The sequence below is a fragment of the Mustela nivalis genome (genome assembly GCF_964662115.1).
Source record: "Mustela nivalis genome assembly, chromosome: 7".
Classification (NCBI taxonomy): domain Eukaryota; kingdom Metazoa; phylum Chordata; class Mammalia; order Carnivora; family Mustelidae; genus Mustela; species Mustela nivalis.
In genome coordinates this window covers 6,897,461-6,922,127 of record NC_139026.1, presented here as the reverse complement: position 1 = coordinate 6,922,127, position 24,667 = coordinate 6,897,461, and the positions used below count along the sequence as shown (strand labels likewise).

General features: G+C 59.3%; 3 protein-coding genes across 9 annotated transcripts in view; 1 reads left to right on the top strand and 2 right to left on the bottom strand.

Annotated features, from left to right (window-relative positions):
* L3MBTL2 (L3MBTL histone methyl-lysine binding protein 2) overlaps positions 1 to 2,624 on the top strand; it is a 529,035-nt gene extending 526,411 nt beyond the window's left edge. For all 3 annotated transcript variants that reach the window (XM_082739986.1, XM_082739985.1, XM_082739987.1), the window contains 2 exons: positions 357 to 473; positions 827 to 2,624. In XM_082739986.1, the coding sequence (XP_082596112.1) occupies positions 357 to 473; positions 827 to 939 (230 nt within the window). In that variant the 3' untranslated portion in view covers positions 940 to 2,624. The remainder of the gene's footprint in view (positions 1 to 356; positions 474 to 826) is intronic.
* CHADL (chondroadherin like) lies at positions 330 to 11,199 on the bottom strand. Of its 2 annotated transcripts, none has more exons than XM_082739978.1 (6): positions 10,883 to 11,199; positions 9,273 to 9,438; positions 6,905 to 8,605; positions 6,212 to 6,378; positions 5,316 to 5,514; positions 330 to 549 (listed from the first exon to the last, which is right to left on the bottom strand). In XM_082739978.1, the coding sequence occupies exons 1-5, from the start codon at positions 11,176 to 11,178 to the stop codon at positions 5,334 to 5,336; spliced, it is 2,511 nt and encodes an 836-aa protein (XP_082596104.1). In that variant the 5' UTR covers positions 11,179 to 11,199; the 3' UTR covers positions 330 to 549; positions 5,316 to 5,333. The 2 variants fall into 2 exon arrangements, with proteins under 2 accessions (XP_082596104.1, XP_082596105.1); XM_082739979.1 differs by lacking the exon at positions 330 to 549 and adding an exon at positions 2,908 to 5,207.
* Positions 11,200 to 17,664: 6,465 nt separating this feature from the next.
* RANGAP1 (Ran GTPase activating protein 1) overlaps positions 17,665 to 24,667 on the bottom strand; it is a 32,122-nt gene continuing 25,119 nt past the window's right edge. For 3 of the 4 annotated variants that reach the window (XM_082739989.1, XM_082739990.1, XM_082739988.1), the window contains exons 12-16: positions 24,147 to 24,287; positions 22,390 to 22,492; positions 21,097 to 21,185; positions 20,776 to 20,897; positions 17,665 to 18,701 (exon numbers count right to left, since the gene is read on the bottom strand). In XM_082739989.1, the coding sequence (XP_082596115.1) occupies positions 18,632 to 18,701; positions 20,776 to 20,897; positions 21,097 to 21,185; positions 22,390 to 22,492; positions 24,147 to 24,287 (525 nt within the window). In that variant the 3' untranslated portion in view covers positions 17,665 to 18,631. Of the gene's footprint in view, positions 18,702 to 20,775; positions 20,898 to 21,096; positions 21,186 to 22,389; positions 22,493 to 24,146; positions 24,288 to 24,667 lie in introns of those variants that run through there. The other variant, XM_082739991.1, reaches the window with a different exon arrangement.

Below are 24,667 nucleotides of genomic sequence, written 5' to 3'. Positions count from 1 at the left end.
CTGTGGCAGTGAGCAGCTCTCCGTGAAGGGGCACCACGGAGAGGAGAGGTTTCTGGAAACAGGACAAGGAGGAAGGCATGGGGTCCCTGGGCAGGATCAGGGTGACGTGAGGGTATGGAGCTGGTCACGTCCGCAGTGGTGGGGCTGGGAGAGTCACCGCGCAGGGGAAGAGGGGAGGGAAGCTCAGCAGGCACCGGGGATGGGGGGCGGGGGGGGCGTGGCTGGAACTAACCCCTCCCGGAGAGACGCTCTCTGAGGCTGGGGCACCTGCCCCTCGGCCCCTTCGCCTCTGCTCCCCCATGGATGACCCCCACGGATACAGCCCGTGCTGAGTGTTGTTCTGTTTTTATTCAAAGGGAAAAGAATACCACCGACCAAGACCCGGCCTCTCAGACAGGGTTCCAAGAAGCCCCTGCTGGAGGGTGACCTGCAGGCCGCAGAGAAGATCGGGTCAGATCCTGCTCCAGAAGAGAGTAAGAGCCTCCCGGGCGGGGTCGAGCCAGGGCCGGCCTGCTCGGGCGCTCAGAGGCGGCCCCTCTCCTTCCCCACCTGGGCACAGAAGAGGAGAGTCCAGTGTGAAGGGGCTTCTCCGGGCGCCAAGCAGTCCTTCTCGGACCCCGGGGCCAGGAGAGCTTCCCGAACGCCCACCCCCGCCTCTGAACGCACCCGCACGTCTCCAGCCGGGCCCTCTCCGTCTCCGCCGCCTGCCCCACAGGGGGAAGGTGCCGTTCCCACCTCCCCGCCACGTCCCGAGGGCCCCCTGCCTTTCCCGGAGCTTCCCACCTGCTCACCCTGTCCTCCCGCCCCCCCCACCCCTCCTCTTCAGTCATCGCCGTGCGCGTGAAGGAGGAGCATCTAGACACGGCCGCGCCCGACAAAGCCCCGAGTCCGGCGCTGCCTGTCCCCATCGAGAGCATCAAACAGGAGACGGACGACTGAGCCTCCCCACCACCAGCCCCGGGCTCCTGGGGGCCGCCGCCCTTCCCCTGCTGCTTTAGTCTGCACACGGAGCCTTTCTGCCTGAGTTCTGCCAGGAGCTCCGACGGCCGGCCCCAAGGACTCACGCCCTCCGCCCTGCAGTAACCTCGCCGCACACCCACATACCCCTCAGCTGCCAGCGGGCAGAGGGCTGCCCCAGTCACACTGGAAGACGAGTCTGTGAAGCGTGTACACGTGTGTCCCACAAGTCCCGTAATGCAGGCCTGGAGCCGCGCCCTGGAGGGGAGGCTGGTGGCGAGCGGTGTGGCTGCCTGAGAGCAGCCTCTCCCCTCTGGGCTTGGCGCTCTGCTTCTGCCCTACCCGGGGGAGGCCAGGGAACCCCGCGCAGGCAGCTAAGCACCAATGACCAGGAGGCAGGTTCTGGTGACTTGTGAGGTGGCCTTAACCTGTTTTCTCTGTTGGCAAGAGGACTGCCCCTGATCTCCTAAACAGAACAGTGGCCTAGTGGTGGGGTCTGCTCCGGGCTTGGGGCCCCATGCCACGTGGGGAGGCCCGGTGGCAGAGGGGGCAGCCGGCCTGGAAGGCAAGCAGCCGTGCGTGAGGAGGCCCCAGCTGGAAGGGAGACCAGCCAGCTTTGCGCTTAACCGCTCCAAGCCCCCTTCTCGCTGTTCCCCGGGGCCAGATGCAGCGCTGCCCGAGTCACAGGGCTGGCTCGGGTGGCCCTAAGGGAGCCAGAAGAGGACAATAGCACCTGCTTCCTGGCCCTCTATCCCTTCCTGTCCATTCTCCTTTCTGAAATTACATTCTAGAAGCTCCCCTAGTGTCTGCCAGATTTCAGTTGCTTTTATTTTTCCAGTTCGTCCCCTTGGAAACTGTCTCCTCCTTCCGTCTCTTCAGTGAGTCTTCCTGGAAGGGAAGGTGGAGGCAGGCTGACCTTTAGTTCTTGTCTTTGAGTAGAGACCCGCTGCCGGGTGGGTTCCTGTGTCGTCCCTCGGGGGTGCGGCCGTGCTGCTGGGGGTGCGCAGCTACATCCTCTGAGCTGGTCCGTCAGGCTGCCGCTGCCCGCGCTTGCTGGGGGCGGTGCTGGTCATGCGTTTGCTCGGGACCCAGGCTCTTTGATGTCACCCAGAGATGGGGTGACCAGCCTGAGGGAGCTGATTTCCAGTCATTTCTTCCAGGGAGAACTTGAGCCTCACTCCTTTGCTAAAGGCGCTAGAAAGCTCCACGTGGTATAGACACCAGGGCCAGAAAGTGGCCAGTAGGTGTAGCCTGAATTCCCCCCAAAAGTGACTAGATCTAGAACACAGTGAAGATCAAGGACAGGGGCCCTGCTTTTACCTGCTGTCGCTCATACACACCCCAGACCTGCCGTGGTGACGGGTCAGTAGCCTCAGACCCCAGGGGAGAAAGATGTCCTGGGTGTGCATTTGGGCTCGCAGAGAACCCTTGGAGCTCTCGAAGGCTCCTGCTCCTGGTGGAAGCTAGTGCCTCGTCCCAATCCACTTGGGAGTTTCTGGGAAAACTGTGTACGCCATGTGACGTGACCCTCAGTTCCTTCTTCCTGAATCAAGTGACGCCTGCCTGTGCCTGAGTGCTGAGTGTATTCTCATTTGTCCCCTCATGGGATCCATTACGGAGGGTGGGTTCACCCACAAGCACAAGGAATAAACGTCCTCATTTGAGCACCCCGTCTCCATAGCAACCACGCCTGGGTACCCTTCTTTACATCTCTGCTGTTTTCTTGCGGAAGATCCTCAGCTCCCCAGAGGCGGAGCCCATGCCTAGATCTCTGCTGCAGCGGTCAAGCCCCGATGAGTGTGGGACCTGAAAATACGTAACCTGTGTTGCTGGAGCCGAGAGATTACTTGATTGATCACAGACGGAAGCGTGGGCTTCTGGGAGGCACAGGACCGGCTTTGTACCTCACTTACCCTTGGAGAGAACCAGAGACCTTGGGGTCCAGTAGCGGGGGGATGAGGGGTGGCTGTGAGAGCCCCTGACGAAACATGCCCGCTGCTCCATGACCTACAGGGGCTCCTGGCGCACATTAGACCAAGTGCAGATGCGCACACCTTTCCTTCACTGCTCCCCAGTCTAGACACTGCCCGAGAGGTGGGGCAAGCACGGGGACTGCCATCAGAAATGGCCTCCTACACCGGGTTCAAGGACCCACGCGTGCGCAGTCGATTTTCACAGGAACCCTGATGCACATGTTGACTTCACTTTATGGGGGAGAAAAAGCCTTATCAGAGTTTAGTAACTTGTTCACTTAAATTCACAACTGTTAAGTGACAGCCCTGGGATTAAACCCAGGGTGGCCTGCCGTGTTTCCACCAGTAAGTCCTCACTCGGTGTCCTTGCTGAAGCATCTTCCGCTGGCCAGACAGCACGCCAGAGGTTGGGCCTCGAAAGCATGATGCATGCGTGGCCCAGCCGTGGCTGTGCGCAAGGTGAGCAACGGCCCGGAGCAGGGCTCGGAGCCGTGTATGATCCTCGAGGTCAGGGTCCTTGTCTTTTTCTTTTTTTCTTTTTTTTTTTTTTTGAAGCAGGCTCCATGCCCAGCTTGGAGTCTAGATCAAGAGTCTCATGCTCAGAAGTTGCAGGCTGCACCGACTGAGCCAGCCAGGCACCCCAGGGCCCCCATCTTTCTGTTCTTTTGCATTCCTGGGAAGAAACTGCTACTTTCCACAAAAATGAAATAGCGGGGGCGCCTGGGTAGCTCCACTGGGTAAGGGGCTGCTTTCGGCTCAAGTCTTGATCTGGGGGTCCTGGGATGGAGCCCCATGTTGGGCTTCCTGCTCAGCAGGGAGTCTGGCTCTCTGGCCCTCCCCCTGCTCGTACTGTCTCCCATAAAAATCTTTTTAAAGAATGAAAAATCAGGCACCTGGGTGGTTCAGTGGGTTAAAGCCTCTGCCTTCAGCTCAGGTCATGATCTCAGGGTCAGGGTCACAGGATCAAGCCCCGCACCTGGCTCTCTACTCAGCAGGTGGCCTGCTTCCCGCCCCCCCTCCACCTGCCTCTCTGCCTACTTGTGATCTCTCTGTCAAAATCTTGAAAAAGAAAAAGAAAAACCTCTAACTCCAGTGCTATTTGGAGCACCTCACCTGACAGGAACTTGGTGCCACAAAAGTGTCCGCAAAGACTGATGCCATTGTCATTAATGCTGCTTCCAGATCCGTCCTCTAAGGCACAACTGCTCACCTTCAGCTTGGGGTCTTTCTAGAGGTTCCTTCCTCCCAGCCTACCTGACTAGAAACACTTATGAGCTGTGTGCCCCTCCCCCAAAGAAGATACACCTGAGAATGAGACCTTACTCGGAAATAGGATCTTTACAGAGGTAATCGTGTTAGAATAAGGTCATGGGGTTGGGCCCTAATCCAACTGGACTCCTGTCCGTCTAGAAAGGGGGAACTTGGACTCCAATCTTGCAGGAAGATGTGAAGGGACAGGGAGATGCCATGTGAAGTCAGGCAGAGACTGCAGTTGTGTGGCCACAAGCCAAGGCCCATCTGGGGCCACCAGAAGCTGGAAGGGGCTCAGAAGGCTCTCTCCCACAGCCCTCAGAGGGAGCACAGCCCTGTGGACATCTAGATTGCTGAGAACAGTGAGCCAAAATGTCTGTTGTCCTAAGCTACCGAGTTTGTGGTACTTTGTCAGAGCGGCCCCTGGAGGCTACTACACCACCCCCGGTCCCCAGGCACGCAGGTCCTGGGGGTGCCACTCCATAGGCAGGCCAGGCTGAGCCCTCTCTCTGTCTTACCAGGACCTGCTTTTCTGTTCTCCGTTTCCCTCTCAGGACTGGCCTCTCCCCTAGACACCCTCCCGGTGCCCTCACCACACAGCAGGGGTCCCCACAGGCTAGGGTCCCCGTATCCTCCCCTCCACTGTGCGCTGCACAATTTTGCTACAACCAAGGGCTCAAGTAAACGTAAATGTCAGGCGGGTGATGGAACAACACAGAGCAGGGGCCAGCAGGAGGCGGTAGCCACAGCGACGGCCCCCCTGCTCCTCCTGGCCCAGGGCTGAGCCAGGCCCCAGAGTCCAGGAAGGACTGGAATCAACAATGAGCTGCAAATCTGGCAATAGTGGCATTGCTTCTAGAATGTAGGCTCCAGGTATTCTGTGGCTTCTCAGAAAGGCCACTGTCCCACAGGATGGGACAGTGTAGTCATTTCCTCACAGACCCACCTGGGCCCAGCCAGAGGTAGAGGAGGTGAGAAGCGGGGACAGACATCATAGAATGGAAGCGACAGAGTCATTGTCCAGATCTGGAACCGCAGGAATTAGGACCAAGAGAAGTCAGATCCCTGCTACCCCAGGCTCTTCAGAAACTGACCCACCCACCGAGGCCTCCCCCAACCTGCCCCCAGGCCAACCTTGTCTGCTCTCGGCTGTCAGCCCTTCATGGGGGTTCTCCTGGCACTGGACCTGGGGGCGGGCATCCACTTGGCCTTCCTGGCAGCCCAGCCTGGGCAGGTTTCAAAGACAGCAGTTGCAGCCTTCACCCTCTGGCCATGGGCACTGGGAGGGGTAGCACAGGTGGCTCCCACACGCAGGTTCAGCCCCATGAGCCACCTGAGGAGAGGAGAGAGTTCAGGGAACCCGATGTGCCGAGCCTTCCTGGGGAGGGGGCGGCGAGGAGGTCCTCGGGAACTGGGGGGCAGTGGAGCCTAGTGGGTGAGGACAGACTCTGGAGGGAATCCTGGCTCAGACCCTCACCAATTAGGGGACTCAGAGGGAGTCCCTCCATCCTCAGATCCCTTGTCTGTAAAAAGGGAAGAGTAGCAATAATAATGCCAGAGAGCTTAGGGTGCTCCCGACACTGTTCAAATCAATCTATATATGCGAGCTCACAGGGTCATCCTCACGAGGAACCCCCATGAGGTGGACACAGGTCCTTCCATCTCCTTTACAGATGAGGGAATGGCACAGAGAAGTTATGGGGCCCGGAGTCAGTCTCCAGCTCTGCTGGACTCCAGGATTCCTGTTGCTTTCTTATGAAATTAATGAAGGGCCCACAAATATTTATTAGGTCCCACCCCCCTAGGCTGGGAGGAGGAGTGAGGGAAGCCAGGCCCAGAGAAGTCCACCCCCAGCCTCCATGCACTTCTGGCTCCCTCAGGCCCGGCAACTGGCTCTGGCAGGACCCTCGCCCCAGAAGATGCTCGGCCGCATGGCCATGGTACCCTGGGGAGAGAGTGGGGCCTGACTGAGAGCCACTGGTGGGTCCCCAGCCCACCCCGGGGTGGGGGGGAGCAGCGGAGGTGCCCACCTGTGCAGCGGGAGCAGCTGGCAGTCACAGCGGAAGGGGTTGCCGCTGAGGTCGATGAGCTCCAGCTGGCTGAGATGGGGCAGGGCGGGTATGGCCTGCAGCTGGTTCTTCTGCAGGTGCAGGCTCCTCAGCCGCGGCCCCAGACCCAGAAAGGCCCTGGGAGAAATCTTCGAGGAGATGCCAAGCGTTGGTGCGAGCTCCTGCCAGGCCTGTCTCACCCCAAGGCCTGGGAGGTTGACCCATGCTCCCCCAGCAGAAGGGAAGCGGAGAGCCCAAGGTGGCCCAGGGAGAAAGGGCAGTGCAGGGATGGAAACCCTGGCTGGTCTGATCCCAAAGCGCCTGCCCTTCGTGCATCACCGAACGTTCATGGTTCTTTCTATACCTGAACACACCCTCATTAAGGCAGAAACCCTTGGGGCTCCAGCCCTGCCTTCAAAGTGCTCAAGAACCCTACGGACCCCCTTCCTCCTTGCTGTGGCAGTACCTTCTCTGGCCGGCCTCCCGGTGTGGCCCTGGAATCCAGCTGGTCTGTCCCCACACCAGAGCGCCCTGGGGGCAGGCACAGCCTTGGCTCATCCCAGGGGCACCCGGGCCAGCCTCAGACCTGACTACGGGGGCAGCAGTGTTTGCTGAGGGACTGCATGCGGCCCGGGGCCTCATGCTGCCTCCCCTCCCCGCCACTCCCCAGCGCACCTGCTCCAGGCCGCTGTCGTTCAGGAAAAGGTGCTGCAGTGACGCGCCCACGGGCCGGAAGGCCCCATCTGCCAGGCCTCCGAGCGGGTTCCCGGAGAGCTGCAGCTCCAGGAGGGCAGGCAGCCCCTCCAAGGCCCCCGTGGGCACCGCTTGCAGCTGGTTCCTGTCCAGGTGCAGCTTCTCCAGCTCCGGAGCTGGGCCTATCGCCCCAGGGGACACTTGGGTGATGCGGTTGCCGCTCAGGTAGAGCCAGCGCAAGGCGGGCAGGCCCGTCAGGTCCCCCGGTTCCAGGCGGTCCACGACGTTGCTCTGCAAGTGCAGGGAAAACAGGCCGGGCAGGGCGCGCAGGGCGGCCCCGGGCACTTGGCCGAAGCGGTTGCGCTCCAGGTACAGGTAGCCAAGGCGCGGGGCCCCCTCGAGGGCGGCAGCGCTGAGGCCGGAGAGCTGGTTGTCCGACAGGTAGAGGTAGATCAGGCTGCCCAGCCCCGCCAGGGCGCCCGCCGCCAGCTCGGTGAGGCCGCAGTGCTGCAGGTGCAGCGACACGAGCCGGCCCAGGCCCGGGAAGGCCGCGGGCGGCACCGACGAGAAGTGGTTCCGCCTCAGGTCCAGGAGCTGCGTGTCGCTGGGGAAGCCGCGGGGCACGGCCCGCAGGCCCCGGCTCTCGCAGCCGCTGTGCCGGGACTCGGCGGCGCACACGCAGGCGCGCGGGCAGGGCCGGGCGGCCCCGTCGGCCTCCTGGGGGTTGCCAGGAGGGCCGCGGAGCCGCGCCGCCGCCTGCCACTTGGCCTCCTCCTCCTCCTCCGCCCTGTCCCCGGGGCAGCGCAGGTCCGCGGGCCTCAGGGCGTCCAGGGCCTCCCCTCCCAGGCGCCGCGGCCCCCGGCACGTGCCGTCCGAGCGCACCCGCGCCCGCGCCAGCCACTCGAGCAGCGGCCGGGCCTCACAGCCGCACCACAGAGGGTTGCCCTGCAGCCGCAGCCGGCGCAGCTGGCCCGGGCCCCGCAGCGGGGGCAGCGCGGCCAGCTGGTTCCCGCGGAGGTCCAGGCTGCGCAGGCGCGGGCAGCGGGCGAAGGCCCTGGCGTCCAGGGCCTGCAGGGCGCCGTGGTCCAGCATCAGCTCCCGCAGGCCGGGCAGCGCCAGCCCGTCCTCCTCGCCCACGTAGGTGAACGGGTTGTGGCCCAGCTCGAGGCGGGCCAGGGCGCGGGCCTGGGCCAGGGCGGGCCCGGGCAGGGCCTGCAGCTCGTTGTGGTGCAGGCTGAGCCGGCGCAGGGCGGGCAGGCCGGCCAGGGCCTCGGGGGCCAGCACGCTGAGCGCGTTGTGGGCCAGCCGCAGCCAGCGCATGCGCGTCAGCCCCTGGAAGGCCATGGCCGGCAGGTAGACCAGCGCGTTGTGGGCCAGGTTCAGCGTGGCCAGCGCCCCCAGCGCCCCGAACGTCCCCGGCCGCAGCTCCTCCAGCCGGTTGCCCTCGAGCTCCAGCCGCTGCAGCGAGCCCAGCCCATCCAGGGCCTCCTGCGGCAGCGAGCTGAGGCGGTTGGAGGCCAGGTTGAGCAGGAGCAGGCGGCCCAGGCCGCGGAAGGCGCCCTCGGCCACCAGCTCCACCCCGCAGTGGCGCAGGTCCAGATGTGTCAGGTGGGGCAGATCCCGGAAGGCCGCTGCGGGGATCACCTTCAGCTTGCTGCCTTGGAGGTCCAGCCTCTGAGTCAGCTGCGCGGGGAGAGGCGGGGGTTGGGGGGTGCCGAGGGGCGCGAGCACTGCAGCCCTCGCAGGTGCTCTTCCCTCTCCTTGTCCTTGTTCTCTTCCCCGGCTCCCAGGCTCCGAGCTGCCGGCGCTTCGCACATCGACCCGCGCTGCGCATTTGCTTTCTCTTCCCCTCCCGCTCCTGACTCCACAGGGCAGAGACCGTATCTTAGTCCCGCATATCCCCGTGCTCTCTGGGTTTGTAATTAATTCAATATTCTCACAGGGTTTGTAATTAATTCAATATTTATCTTTTTTTTTTTTAAAGATTATTTGTCAGATAGCACGAGGTGCGTGGGGAGGGGTAGAGGGAGAAGCCGGCCCCCTGCTGAGTAGTGAGCCGCATGTGGGACTCGATCCCAGAACCCTCCGATCATGACCTGAGCCGAAGGCAGACGCTTAACTAACTGAGCCACCCAAGCGCCCCAATTTATAAGTCACCTACTTGTTCCAATCATATAGAATTTTAAGTAGGCTGTTTTCCTAGTGGTGACGGTTATTCCCATTTTACAGATGTGAAGACTGAGGCTCGAGAGGAAAAGTGACAAGCTAAGGTCTCCCAGCCAGTGGCAGATCTACTGGTGCCAACCCAGGCTCCTCCTGTTGTCCTCCCTGCCCCCCTCATCCTGCTAACCTCAGGGATGGCGTTTGGCACCTCAGTGAAGTTCTGGTGCCGACAGGCGACGTGCCGTCTGGGATTGTCGCAAATGCACATCTGTGGGCAGCGCTGGGCAGCTATGTGCCAGGCTGGACCCAGTGGCAGCAGCAGCAGCAGCAGCAGCAGCGAGATGCTCTGGGGCCTGGGAGAGGGAGGAAGGGTCAGTCGTTCACAGGGGCAAGTGTCCCATGCTGTCCACTTACCAAGCCCAGCTCCTATTTCCAGAGCCCCTTGGATGTCTTCCTCCTTTGGCCGCGGCGAAGGTGTCCTTACCATTGCTCCATGCAGCAAAGTTTCTATTGTCAGCCTTGTTTAAGACTAGGGGAAACTGAGGCTCAGATAGGTGACCTGGCGAATCTCTTTGGCTACCTGCCCCTCGGCTCAGGGAGGCCGTGCTGAATGTAAGGGTGACCTGACGGCTCAAAGGGTGTGCCCAGGCTGTGGTGAGGCTCCCGGACCTCCCAATGGCAGAGAGAGAAGCAGCCAGTGCCCCAGGCGCGGTGGCAGGGAGCATAGTGGCACCTACTGTGAGAAGATGGCCTGCGGCCAGAGGGGCACCAGGCTGGGCCTGAGTGTATAAGGCAAGTCTCGGGGGGGCAGGTACTGTGGGGGCCGAGAGACTCGAGGGGACGTCCTGGCTGGGCTAGCCACACTGGCAGGTGAGCAGGAGGCTTGGGCCTCGGTTTATTCCCCTTTCGTCCATCCGATGCCATGCACCAGCCCGGACTGGGATGCAGGCAGCTGAGGGGATGGAGCTACGCGTAGCTCCATCCCCTTCCCCGTCCTTCCCCCAACTTAGGCATCCATCAGATCAGCCAGTGGGAGCCCTTCCCCTCAACCACAACCATGGCCTGTTGCCTCAGGAGTGACCGCTGCCACCGGGCGCTCCTGGCTCCCCCACACTGCCCACCACCACCAACCGAAGGGAACGTTCCACGACACAGACGGGCTTCTGACACCGCCAGCTGAAAACCTTCCAGCATCTCCCCACGGCCTTTGGTGTCAAGTCCTGACTCTTGATGCCACCTGGAGTGTGCCCAGATTCTCCAGGGTCGCCCACAGCTTCCTCCTCGCCGCCTGTGACAGCCAAGCCCCCCCCCCCCCCCCGCTCCTCCTGCCGTTCTCAGCCTGCACGGCGTCCCCTGGGCAGCCCTCGCCGGTGCCTGCGCTAGGCCCGACCCTCAGCCTCCTCTCTGCTTGTCACCATCTGTGTTCAGTCTCCTTGAGGTCCCAGGCCCCTTGAAGGCCGGGGCTGCTGGCATCCTCCCGAGGCTCAGGGTGGACTGGGAAAGGGGGGCCCTGTGGGAACAGATCCCTCAGGGACAAGTGTCCGGGTTCAGAGGCCCGCTGCGCTCTCAGACAAGCCCCAAAAGACGCGCCCACGGCGGCTCGCTGCAGCAGCCCCCCTCCCATTCACCCCCTTCCTCAGAAACCAATTCGGAGACACCCTGGAGAATCTCTCCCTCAGCAGATCCCAGAGCCCCTGTTCCCCGACCCGTCAGAGGCCCAGAGAGGGCCAGGGGCTTGCCTGCAGCCTCTCAGTTTCTCTAGACACCCCCGATGCCCCCCAGGGCCCAAAGACTCACCCCTCCATGCCGCCTCGCCTTGCACTGCCAGTCCAGCCTGGATGCCGCGGGAGCCCCCCTGTCGGGCCCGCAGGCCTGGCAGCGGGGACGGGGCTGAATGGGAGGCATTGTGGGCAGCCCAGCCTGAGGCCGAGGTGAAGGAGGGGCGGGCAGTGGTGGGAGAGGCGGCTGGAGTTACAGGGCCTCCTGCCCAGAGCCGGCTCAGGGCTCAGGATCGTGGAGAGCCCGGCTGGGACAGCCAGGGCTGGGCCGGCTGGCAGGGAGGGGCGTGCCCGGGCAGCCCGTGGGTCCCACATCTGGGCTCCCTCCCAGCTGTGGGCTGTCCGGTGGGGCTGCCCCTCACCGAGCCTTCATTCCCTACGCTGTGAAAAACCAGTATTAGTAACCAGCTCACGGGGGTGCTGTGGGGGTCCAATAGGCAGCGGGAACATAATAGGTGCTCAAGAATGGTGGACTCTGGGGCGCCCATGTGGCTCAGGGTCCTGGGATCAAGCCCCGCATTGGGCTCTTGGCAGGGGGCTGGCTTCCCTCCCTCTCTCTGCCTGCCTCTCTGTCAAATAAATTTTTAAAAAATCGAAAAAAATGCAACAGGGGGACCTCTGACTCTTAGCTCAGATCATGATCTCAGGGTCATGAGTTCAAGCCCCACGTTGGACTCCACGCCGGGCAAGGACCCTACTTAAACCAAAAAAAATTTCTTTTTTTTTAATGCAACAGTTTATGTAAACCATAGCAAACTTTTATACATATGTGACTGTTCAGATCCATATTTCTGGTGGATTTGCATTCAGTTTGCTTGGATTTTTTTGTTTTGACCAGAGATAGTGCCATGCCACAGGCCAATTTCGTGTCAGCGGCATGGCGGTGTGTATACTCTTTGGTTTTTTTCCATTCAGCATTCATCTGTGATGTGTATTTTAAAAATTTAAAAGATTTGTTTAATTTTCATATAGCATTTCAGCACTCCCTTCCATAAGTATTCCACAAGAGTGGCATGGGGGGGAGGCAAGGGAGCCATCTGCCCAGATGCAGGGAACGAGGGGGTGTGCGATCGACAGGGAATTTAAATGCAATGAGACACAGTTGGTTTGCTTTTCATTGTCATCACATGCTGGTGATTCTAAACAACGCTGGTGCTAAAATATTCCTCCCTACTCTGGTGGACCACTCTCACCTCCGCCTTCTTGGTACCACGTGGTGCAATGAATCCATTCCACTCTTGATGGACGTTTGGGCTGTTTCCAGGCTGGGGCTGTTATGAGGAGGGCTGTTTACAATGTTTGCACGTTTTTGTTTTTGCTTTTTTAAAAAGATTTTATTTGAGAGAGCGGGCGCAAGAGAGTGAGTGAGTGTGCACGAGCAGGGGGAGGGGCAGAGGGAGAGGGAGAAGCAGGCTCCCCGCTGGGCAGGGAGTCTGAAGTGGGGCTCGATCCCAGAGCCCTGGGGTCATGGTCTGAGCCGAAGGCAGACATTTAACTGACTGAGCCACCCAGGCACCCCCGTTGCATGTCTTTCGGAGAACACACAGCGCAGCCCGTCGCTGTCGGGACAGACGGATGGGTGGGACTGTTGGCCATAGGATGTGCTTATTTTCAGCTTCAGTGGATAGTGCCCAACAGTTTGTCCGAGGGTTTGCACCAATTTACACTTTCGCCAGCCGTGTAGGAGCGCCATGGCTTCACACTTTCACCAGAGCTTGCTCTCCTCTGTCTTGCACTTTTGCCACCCTAGTATAATAGCATCACATGATAATTTTATTTTTTTATTTTTTTAAGAATTTTATTTATTTGACAGAGAGAGATACTGCGAGAGAGGGGAACACAAGCAGGGGACAGTGGGAGAGGGAGAAGCTGGCTTCCCGCTGAGCAGGGAGCCGGATGTGGGGCTCGATCCCCGGACCCTGAGCTCATGACCTGTGCAGACACCAAGAGTGTCTGCCAGTCGGTTTACTGGCTATGCCACCCACACGCCCCCCCTCCCCATGATGCCTTGTGGTAAACAAAGATACTGCTACACAGTATCCATTGTGTGAATATCCTGCAGTGGCAAACCAAGGAGGCTAAATGCAGGTTAATGTATTAATTTTTTTTACTCCCAAGGTCTTCAAGATACTCACCTATGCAAACTCCTTAAAGATCAGTAGTTTTGTCTTCTACATTTAAGATTTTAAAAATTGTGGTAAAATGTACATTACATAAAATTTACAATTTTAACCCTGTAACTGCACAATTTAGTGGCATTCCGTGCATTCAGAATGCTGTGCAGACCATTACCACTACCCCTTTCCAGACACTTTTCGTCATCCCAAACAGAAAAACTTTACACCCAAGAGACAGTAACCTCCTTTGTCTTCAGCCCCTAGTAACCTCTCCGAGATACCCCTTACTCAGTGCGATCACATGTTACTCGTCCTTTCCTGTTTGGCTTTCTTCATTGAGCACTTTGCTTCAAGGCTCATCCCTGCCATGGCATGTGTCCGAAATTCACTTTTTTATGAATGAACAGTACTCCACTGTGTGTATTTTTGAAGATATATATTTATTTTAGCAAGAGAGAGAAAGCAGCGGGTAGAAGAGAGGGAGAGGGAGAGAGATACCCAAGCAGACTCCCTACTGAACGTGGAGCCTGACACAGGGCTCGATCTCATGACCCTGAGATCAGATCTGAGCTGAAATCAAGAGCTGGACGCTCAACCGACTGCACCCCCATGTGTAGTGATCACATTTCATCTGTCCCCGTTAATGGACACTAGGCTGCGTCCATCTCTTGACTCTTGTAATGCTGCTATGTTTGCGGGCCTACAGGTTACGGGCTGGGGTCCCCACTTTCCCTTCTGGGGCGCACACACACTGGAAGCGGGAGCTCAGGCGGTCGGAAGCCCCCTTTTCTCCACCTTGTCTCGCTCTCTTCCCTCACTCTCCCCCCCGAGGCAACCACTTTCCTGAGGCAATAGAACTTCACTGTAACGTGTCATTAAAAATTTTAGACTACATGTATGACAGTACATACTGTTTTGCAAACTTGTTTTTTTCACCCAACATTTTTAAGGTTTATTCACATGAATGGAGACAGTTCCTGCATCTATCTCTTGTATTATACACTTTAACTGCTGCATTAAAAAAAATTTTTTTTTTTTTTTTTAGGGGCGTCTGGGTGGCTCAGTCTGTTAAGCTTCTGCCTTTGGCTCATGATCTGCAGGTCCTGGGATCAAGTCCCACATCAGGCCCCCCTCCCCTTGGCATGGAGTCTGCTTCTCTCTCTCCCCCGCTTTTTCTCTTTCTCTCCTCTCAAATAAATGAATAAAATCTTTTAAAAATTTTTTAAAGTTTTTATTTAATCTCTACACCCAATGTGGGGGTCGAACTCACAACCCTGAGATCAAGAGTCACATGCTCAGGGCACCTGGGTAGCTCAGTGGGTTAAAGCCTCTGCCTTCGGCTCAGGTCATGATCCCAGGGTCCTGGGATTGAGCCCCACGTCAGGTTCTCTGCTCTGCAGGGAGCCTGCTTCCTCCCCTCTCTCACTCTCTGCCTGCCTCTCTGCCTACTTGTGATTTGTGTCAAATAAATAAAAATCTTAAAAAAAAAAGTCACATGCTCTCCCGACGGAGCCTGCCAGGCGCCCCGTAACTGCATCACGTTACCTCACTGCACACTTCACATACCGTCATCAACCATTTTTTTCCCTGGTGGACACTGACGTTACTAATTTTCTGGAATCTTTCATGAAACTGCCCTTTTAACTTGTCACCTTGTGCCCATGTACAAGGGCTTCTCTAAGATCCTTAGAAATGGAATTTGGGATCACAGGCTACACTTGTCTTCACCGAGTCCCCGCCAGATCGCTCTCCGACATGGTTGTATTAGTCTGATATCCCTCCGGCAACAAGCGGAATGTCAGCGACTCTGCTCTTTCCTGGGGTCTCCTCTAGTGCCATCTGCCAGTCTGGTCTGAAACGGCATCTCTGTGGTTTTATTTTGCATTTCCTTGATTTCCAGCGAAGGGGAACAGCTTTTTTGCTTCTCAGGTTGCATCCTCGGGGAACTGCCTGTTCCTATCCTTTGCCCAGTTTTCAGCTAGATGTACGATTCTCAACACGAACCCTCACATGACAGACGGAGGAGTCCAGTGTTCTCTGACCTTGCCAGTTCTTAGTTTTGGTCATTGTTTTTCACTTTCAACTTGACAGAGGCAAATGTCCTTATGCCTTGTGCTTTTATGACATCAAAAAAAAAAGCTCTTTACCTTACCTCCCTCCTTTAAAAAAAAATATGGCTCTTAGATGAATAAATATGGATCATTTTGAATGTTTGGTGGATGGCTGTGTGTAACTGTCCCTCCACCCGTCCTGTCCCTTGCCTTCCCCAAACTGCTATCTTGAGCACTGGGCTCAGCACACACACGCACATGCCTACACACAGTAGCTTTTGAACCCATGGTACGTACCGATTTTCTTCACTCAGCGACCTTCCTGATTCACCCACGGCACGTGCGTAGCCAGAGTTGATGCGTTTTTGGCCTGAGTCGTTTCTAGGTTCTTGTGATCAGGAAGTGCTGCCTGGGAGCACCTCTGGCCGTGCTTCCTGGGGACTTTCTAGTCGAGCTTCAGAATGGAACTATTGGGGCGCCTGGGTGGCTCAGTGGGTTAAAGCCTCTGCCTTCTGCTTGGGTCATGATCCCAGCGTCCTGGGATCGAGCCCCACATCGGGCTCTCTGCTCGGCCAGGAGCCTGCTTCCTCCTCTCTCTGCCTGCCTCTCTGCTTACTTGTGATCTCTCTCTCTGTCAAATAAATAAATAAATAATCTTAAAAAAAAAAAGGGGGGGGGGGAATTATTGCTGCTTTAGCCCCAAGCCCACAGTTGGGCTCTTTTTAGTGAGAACAGCCTTGGGCTGAGCAGGCCTTTTGTACTCACAGTTTACAGGCCGTCTCAGCCGAGGCATCTCTGATCTTGCAGGTCCCACGTCGCAGCGCTCAGGGTCCTGAGGCTTGTGTCATCTCAGGGTTGCCTATAGGTCTTGGAAGCGCCGAGTGAGGGGAACTTCCAAAGGCTACACAGCTCTCAACAGGCGGCCGAGTTAGAGGCTGAGCCTCAGGCCCTCCCCTGCACCTGCGGCTGTCAGGAGTCTTGAACCCTGAGCTGGTCTGAGGGACTGGGTAGGGGCTGGGGCCTGTACCTGAGACCAACAGGACCCTCTGTGGGGTGTGGGTCCCAGCAGCCAGGCAGCACCGGCCTCCCGCAAGGTTCGGTGAGATCCGTGGTGCACTTCTCAGTCTGAACTGATGCTTGTGCCTTCCTAACCTCGGAGGCCGCAGGGCCGGCACCAGGCACCCTGGAAGGGTGCGCCAGGCTGGAGAACCAGCCGTGAAGCTGTTTCTCCATCTGTTAAATGATCACCTGTGAGAAGTTCTACTGGAGTCTCCAGACTCAGCTCTCGCATCCCATCTAAGATCTATTTGAGGGGCTCCTGGGTGGCTCAGTGGGTTAAGCCTCTGCCTTCAGCTCGGGTCATGATCTCAGGGTCCTGGGATGGAGCCCCGTATCAGGCTCCCTACTGATTGGGGAGTCTGCTTCTCCCTCTCTCTCTGCCTGCCCCTCGGCCTACTTGTGATCTCTCTCTGGAAAAAAAAAAAAAAAAAAAGAAAAAAAAATCTATTTGAGAGCGAGCACGTGCGCAGGAGCAGGGGGAGGGGCAGAGGCAGAGGACAAGGAGAGGGAACCTCAGGCGACTCCCTGCCGAGCGCAGAGCCTGCGTGGGGCTTGAGCTCACGACCCTGAGATCATAACCTGAGCTGAAATCAAGAGTCGGAGGCTCAACTAAGCCACCTGGGCACCCCATGCACCCCTAACTCTTGAAGACTTCCCTGACCTCACTGCCCACCATCCCTTATACTGGGCCATGACTGTTCGTCTCGCGTGCCAGACTGGGAGCCCCCCAAAAGTTGTGCCTGTGGCCCAGAGCTCAAAACAGGGCCTGGCGAAGGGGTGGGGGTTGGGCTTGGTCAGAACTCTACCTGCCTCTGCCGTATCACCTCACAGAGCAGGGGGTAGGGGGCCAAGGCATGGCAATCTCTGCCACCACCAGCCAAGAGAGAGAGTGCCTGTTGCCTGAGTGGTCCACAGCCAATAAGGAAATGCTGCCCCTTCGAAAGCTCAGAGGGACCTCTTGAATTCAGTGGAAGGCACGGGCTCCCCAGGCGTGCTGCTGGCTCAGGCAGGTGGTAAGGAGGGTCTGCTGTCCTCCCACCACATGAGGCAAAAGGAAAGGAAGGACCCCAAGGGGGTGCCCTCCACTCCAGGCCCTATGGCCAGACACCCCATGGGTGCTTCCCAGCCAAGCTCAACCCTGTGACATGACCTTGCTAGCCAGACCTGGGGGTTCCTGACCGTGCAGCCAGTGAGGCTTGTGGCAAAATCCGGACAGGGTCTGGCTTAGCCAGGTCCATCGATGGAGCAGTGCAGGGGCCGGGGGCGCTACAGCCCAAAGGCTTGGTGAAGGGTAAGAGGAGGCTGGACAGCTGCAACACACCCAGCTCCAGACCCTCAGTACCCAGAGGAAGAGATCCTTCCACGCTCCCTGACCCCCAGGACTCGTGCGCCGCTCCTGGGCATGAACTGCCCAGCTGTCCACGGGGAGCTGGCACACCGTGCCCCATGGGACGATACAAGGTGGGTAACAGGGGCGCTTCTGGGGATGGACCAACCCGTCCGGACTGGTTGGGCCTCCAGGTACTAAGCCCCAACTACCCACCTTAAGATGAAAGACTGCTCAGTGCCCACGCTTGCCACAGATGACTTTATTTGTGAAGCCCCGGGCACAGCCCAGACACACAAAGAGCGCAAAGGGGAAAACACAGAGTGTGGGGGGGCGGCTCCAATGCAGTCCCCACCCTGTCCTGGTCCTTTAGGAGCCTCTGAGCCACAGCTCAGGCTCTGTGGGCCCCACCCCCGGGGGCCGGAGACCAGGTCTGGGCCTACCAAAAAGCACCCCCCAGCATGGCCCCCAGGCCAGTCACAGACATCTCAGCAGCAAGGCGCGGGCCCCACTGGGTCTGGAGCACGCACCATCCACCCAGCAAGTCCTGCTCCTAGACCCCCAGGGTCGCCACCGGCCTTTCTTCCTGTCCACACGGCCTGGGAACCGGAGTCTTGTCTTTTGCTGGCCGCCCCATGGGCCCACGCCCGTGGCAGTCTCTGCAGTCCAGGCGGAGAGATCAGCCCGGCCGTGATGGAGAGTGTGGATGGCAGTGGCCACGGGACCAGGGCTTAGTGACAGGAGGCAAAGTCGGCCACTGAGTGAGCAGCCCCAGGCAGGGCGGGAAACGCAGCCCAGCCCACAGAGGGGAGGGCGGGCAGACAGACAGCAGCTGCCCGGGCTTTGGGGCAGCCCAGCAGGGCAGGGAAGGCAAGGCGGGAGAGGACAGCCACCAGGGCCTCGGGCTGGAGGCGTGGATCAGCAGAGCGCCCTCAGACGGCAAGGAGTTTAATGGCAGAGCAGCTTGCAGCCCTTTCGGGGGGCCAGCTCCCCTCCAGTGGGACCAGGGCCAGTCCAGCAGGGAGACATTAAAAACCCCAACCCTGACAGGAAGCGCACACCTGCACACGCACCACACCGACACGCACTCGGGGACCGACATGACACAAGCAACAAAGAGCCTCCCTGCCTCTGGCTGGCTTGAGTCCTTCATCCGCGTCCCTTCCCAAGTCACTGGTCCGGGCTGCGGGCTCGGGGGGACGCTGGCTTCGCACCTAGACCTTGTACAGCGTCTGCAGCAGACTGTGGCGGGCAAAGGAGCAGGACTCCAGGGCACCATTGGGCCTGTGTGAGGAAAGAAGAGTCAGTGTAGGGGGTGGGAGGGAACCCACACAGCTCGGGCCGGAGACCTCAGGCTGCAGCAGGGCCACCATCCCCACTGTGGAGGGGGGATCGGGGCTGTTTCTGAGGCCAGAAATGTGCCAGACTCTCTTCCTCGGACCTTCACGATGACTCTGTGGGGGAGATGATAGAAGCCTGCCTTCTGCGCGCTGCGGGGTGGGGGGTGTGTGAAGCTCAGAGCGGTGGGAACCCAGGCCCTACTCTCCACCCGGCAGCCTGTGCGAGGGCCCTTCCAGCGGCCACAGGGCCCCTCACAGATAACGGGCTGGCCACTGTCACCGTCAAGATCATGAATCTTGGGGCGCCTGGGTGGTTCAGTGGGTTAAAGCCTCTGCCTTCAGCTCAGTCATGATCTCAAGAGTCCTGGGATCGAGCCCCACATCCCGCTTTCTGCTCAGCAGGGAGCCTGCTTCCTCCTCTCTCTCTGCCTGCCTCTCTGCCTACTTGTAATCTCTGTCAAATAAATAAATAAAATCTTTAAAAAAAATTAAAAAAAAAAAAAGATCATGAATCTCACTACAGAGAAAGAAAGGAGGCTTGGCGAGTTGGGGGGTGCAGCCAGGATGTGCGGCCCACAGGCGCCGTATCAGACCACTGGGCCAGGAGTCGAGGGAGGGGAAAGGTGCCTGTCACTCTGTGGTCACCTCAAAGGCGGCCTAAGGGACAGCTTTTACCAATTCCCCTCTTTTAAGTGGAATAGACAAAGCCTGTGCTGGGGGTGGGGCACACGCCCTGCCACTGACCAACAGCACCAAGGGAGAGGGTCTCTTCTTGTGGGTCCACACCCAGCCCTCGGGCAACAGAAAGGCAAAAGGAACAATTCTGACTAGAGGCTGAAAGGAACTGGGCTTTGTCAGGTGGTGGCGGGCAGGGCCAGGGCCAGTAGATGCTCCACGGAACTAAGCCCATGCCGTGGGAACCGGCACAGGGGAGAGTGCACCTGGGCAGGGGAGGGGGGGCAGGGACATCCAGCTGCAGCCAGGGTGAGGGCCTGCCCTGGACTCTGGCAGAGGACCAAACACTCAGCTCTTCCCCCAGCACGGGGCTCAAACTCATGACCCCAAGATCGAGAGTCACAGGCTCTACCAACTGGGCCGGCCAGGCGTCCACAGCTCGACTTTTCACAATGGCCAGTGCAGGTGCCGCGGAAGGGGTGGTGTCGGCCACAGCGGCGGCGGGGGGTAGGTGTGGTGGTGGCAGGTGGGCAGACATACGAGAGTGCGAAGCCCAAGGAGCACAACAGACCACAAGATGTCACGGTGGCCAAGAGGCCGTGGCGCCGACAGTCCTGGAAGCTGGCCGGGGATCCTCACCACACGGAGCCAGACGACCCCGCAACACTCGTCGCCTCCACCAGGCAAGGACTGTGCTGCGCTCGCTCCCCCCTGCCAGCCTTCCCCAAGGCACTGGATTCCCAGCAACTGTGGAGGGTCCGAGCCACCAGAGACAACCTCATTCAACAGCCTGGTGGGCAAGTAGGGAGACTAAGGCCTGAGGAAGGCCAGGAGGGGGCTGGGGCCACAGAGGACCTCAGTGAGGACAGGGGACGAGCCCTCCGACCCATCCCTCACAGGCGCTGGGGTGTGAAGGCTCCTTGTTACCCAACGTGGCCACTGCCCCACCACGGCCCATGACCCTCCTGCAGGACAAGGCGAAGGTTTCCAGGCTCTGAGCATCTGGTGTCTGCAGGCGGAGGCCCACGTGCGGGTGTGACAGGCCCTCTAGCTTCAGCCCTGTGGCCAAGGGAACAGACACAGAACTGCTCCCAGAGACATCTGCTCCCAGAGACTGAGGACAGGACACTGAGCAGCACAGAGAACCTGGGCAACTCTCCAGTGCTGCTTCCTCATGAGAAAATGGGGGGCCATTCCGTGTCCTCTGTCTCTCTCAGGAAAAGACACCGAGGGGGGACACTTAAACACAGATGCTGAGAGCCCTGCACAAGGGGAAGCCTCCACGGACTACGGGTTGCATATGCGAGGTGCGGCTGCCCTGGGGGCTGCGAGGGCACACTCACTTGGTCACGAATGCCAGCAGCAGGGGCGCGAGCGCCTTGGGAAAGTAGTCCTGCTGCACCATGTGGTTCAGCGCCATCAGGGGGCCGTACAAGTTGGCAATGGCCTTGATCTTGTCTTCACTCTGTGAGGGGAACACACAGCACAAGGCAGAGTGAGCCACAAGGCCCCTGGGGTGGCTGAGGTCGAGCTGAGCCCCATCATGGAGGAACGGGGCTTAAACGGCCCCAGGCCCCAGCAGGACTCTGGTGTGGGTCGGGGTGGGTGGGCAGGCGTGGCCCGAGCTGCCCCTGGTGTCCCCCCTCCCTCCCCGACAGCCTCACCTTGAGCAGCCCCATGTGAATGAGGAGCCGGGTGAGGAAGGCGTTGCAGTTGAAGGAGGGGGCGCTGAAGGCCTTCTTCATCAAGACATCTGCAAAGCAAAAGCGGCCATGGGGCAGCAAGTTTGTTACAGCGAACGGCCGCCCACCGGCCAAGGGCACGCAGCCCCGGCACACACGGGCTGGGGCCCGCCTCCTGCACGAGTCAGCCCAACACAGGGCGGCAGACTGCGGTCACGGATCCCAGGCTGAGGGGACAGCCAGCACCGAGGGAAAGGCTCAACCCGCCCGCTGTGACACCTTGCCCTTCTTGTCCTGACCTCACGCACTGAAAAGGGGCTTGGGAACCTTGCGTGACCGGGGCTGGTGGGGGTGGGAGGCGGTGGGGGTGGAGACGAAGGAGGCAGATCACCCGGGGGGAGGTTCCAGCCACTCTGGGGGGGGGCAAGCGGGGATGAGCAGAGAAGGTTGGGAAAAGAGGGGTGGGGGTCTACAGACACTGGGGCTGCGCGCTGCCGGGCAGCTGTTCTGGGGAACAGAATGCAGGTAATTTGTTCCCATCAATGCGCACGGGGCTGGGACCACCAGGAGCAGACTTAGGGGCTCCACCCGGCCTCGCCGCCCCCATCGGCCTCGCCCCCCACTGGCCCGCCTGCCTCAATGCCGCCCACAGTGCACCCACCCAGGACAAAGTGCCACACGGAGCCCCACTCCTCTCTGCCCTGTTCCCGTGCTGAGCTCTTCGTCCCCTCCCTGCCTGGCCAAGCCCGGCCCACCTGGCGGGGCTCAAGGTGCGCAGGGCACACGTGCTGTCACGGAAGCAGCACAGGGAGTGGGGGGGTGAGGGAGGGTCACGACCGGACGAGAGAGATCTCAGGAAGCCCTGGGAACGCTGTGGGGAAAGCAGGCATCCTGCAGGCTTCCAGGTGGGGGCACTGTGTGGAGGCTCAGAGATGAGGGCAAAAGCTCATGACCTCTCCTGCGGGCGGGCCAGCCCTGGAAGGGCCTCGGGGCTGTCACTATCTGGCCTTCCACGGCAGATGCCGCCTGATGAGATCCAACTAGACATAACTGTACGGCTCTGGAAAGGCCTCTGTTCCCCCTTCCGTAAAAAGTAAGACGGGACCGCAGCCAGCCTGCTCCACGGCAAGAACCCAACAAAAAAGGCAGAAGAAGGCAGAGAGCGGTGGACATGTCCGCACGCGGCGACCAGGGGCTCCAGCAACTAGAAACGTCACCTGAGCCCGGAGGCAGCAGGGCGGCAGAGCCAGCCACACCCAGGCCAAGCCGCCTTACCTACTGCATCCTGCACAGCTGTCCTCACCGCGGCTTCGTCCTTAAACACAGACGACACCTTCAGGAAGGCAGAGACCACCTTTTCTGGGTCAGAGGTGTCGGTCTGAGGACACAGGAGACAACGGCTGGTCACCAGCGGCCAGAGCTCCAGGGAAGGTGTGCCTGCACACCGCTGCGGGCTGAAGGAGGCCTGTGTCGCGCCAAGGTCTCCGGGGCTAGGGGGGCAGGGATGGGTCCTGCCTCACCCCGTGCTGTCCCCTAAAGCTAGGCACGGGCCTGGCCCACAGCGGTGTATAGTCCACACAGCCCGTGAGTCCACACAACCATGGTCATTCCCATAGCCCAATGCGCCCCTTCGGATAATCCAAGCTGAACAGATAATGCAAAGACCGACATTCAAGAGCAAGGAAGCTTAATCTCACGGAAGTGGAGACAAGGGGAAAGAACGCGAGTGTCCAGACACAGCGCAGGCCTAAGTGTGACCTCCACTCATGGGCATGGAGGGGACAATGATTTTGCTGACAGTTTTGCTGACGCATCTCAACAGGAGATGACGGCTGGTATTAGAGGAAAAAGTGGACCTTTCATCCCATCATCACGGGAAGGAAGAACAGAACACAAATAAAACGTAAAAAGGACATCAGCCAAAATGCCAAGCCAGCCCGGAGAGCGGGCCCATTGAATTACTTATGCTCATCAAAACTGTTTCCTCATCTGTAACACACGGTAATAGGGTCCACATGGTGGGCTGCCAAAAGGCTTCAATACCAGAACCATGTTGGGAGACTCAGGACAGTGCCTGGCAGACAGGAGGTGCCTGACAGCCGCCGCGGACGATCCGGGCAGTGAGCCAACACACGAGGCTGCAGCAGGGCCCTGGCAGGCACGTGACCTCCGCGGGAGCCCCAGGAGGACAAGGGTGGGAGGCGGAGCCTAGGTGTGTGCGCACCAGAGCGTCCTGGGAGAACTCCCTAACTCTCCAGGTGTCCCCGGGTGCCGCGTGCCTGCCCGCGGTGGCCTGCGCGCGCTCCCAGCAGCGCATCATCTGCAGCCCCCGGAGGGAGGCACACACGCGGGTCACACTCACTCATGTTTCTGTGGGTTTAAAAAACAAACGTCTACGTATCTACCCAGAGGATACAAACACAGTGATTTGAAGGGGTCCCTGCACCCCAGTGCTTATGGTGGCAAGGGCCACTGTAGCCAAACTAGGCAAAGAGCCCAGCTGCGCATCGACAGATGAAGGGATAAGGATGTGCGATATATACAAATGGAGTACTACTCAGCCATCAAAAAAAGGGAAGCTGTAACAATCCGCGATGACGTGGATGGAACTAGAGGATATTATGCTAAGCAAAGTAAGTCCGATAAAACCAAATATATGATTTCACCCATATCTGGACTTTAAGAAACAAAACAGATGAACACAGGAGAAGGGAAGGAAAAGAAAGAAGAGAGAGAAAGGCAAACCATAAGACTCTCACCTACCGGGAACAAACTGCGGGCTGCCGGAGTCAGGTGGGGGAGGGGACGGGGAGACGGGGGGTGGCGGGCATTAAGGAGGACACTTGATTGCATGAACACAGGGTGTTCAGTGCAACCGACGAGTCACTAAACTCTGCCCCCGAAACTAACACACACACAAACACCGGGCAGCCCCCCATTCCCACTGGCAGCGTCCCCCCCCAAGCCCGGGCTCTGCTGGTCCCCGTCTTCCTGCAGCTCCAGAAACCGCAGCTGGCGGCGCTGTCACGCACCTGCTGGGCTATCAGCACCGAGCTCTTGGGTCCGAGGCGCAGCAGCTTCTCCGGAGAGGGGAAAGCCAGGAATGTGGAGACGTCTGCGGGCGGCGGTGTGGACAGCGCGGGCGGCGGTGTGGACAGCACGGGGGCCGGCTCCTGAGGGACAGGGGGCACAGATGGCTCTGGATAGGTCCGAACCCAGACTCCTCACCCAGAACACGCACCCCTCACTCTGGGGGCCTATGGCTCGGAATGCAGTCTTCTCCCTCCTGCTCACAGGCAGGCCCCTAAAGGCTGAGGGGCCCACAGACGCTTCCCTGACTGGCTCCTAGTGCAGGAGCCTCTGCGGTGGGGGACAGCCCCCTCCTTAGGCCAAGGAGCTCCTCCCTGGGACACACGATGTCCCAGAAGTGACGCAGGAGACATGTGGGGGTGGAAGGGGACCCCACCAGGAACTCGAGTGGAGCCCGGGGAAGCACCAGAGGTGCCCAGCCATTGGCTCAAATGCTTTCCTAAACTGGAAAAAAAGTGAAATT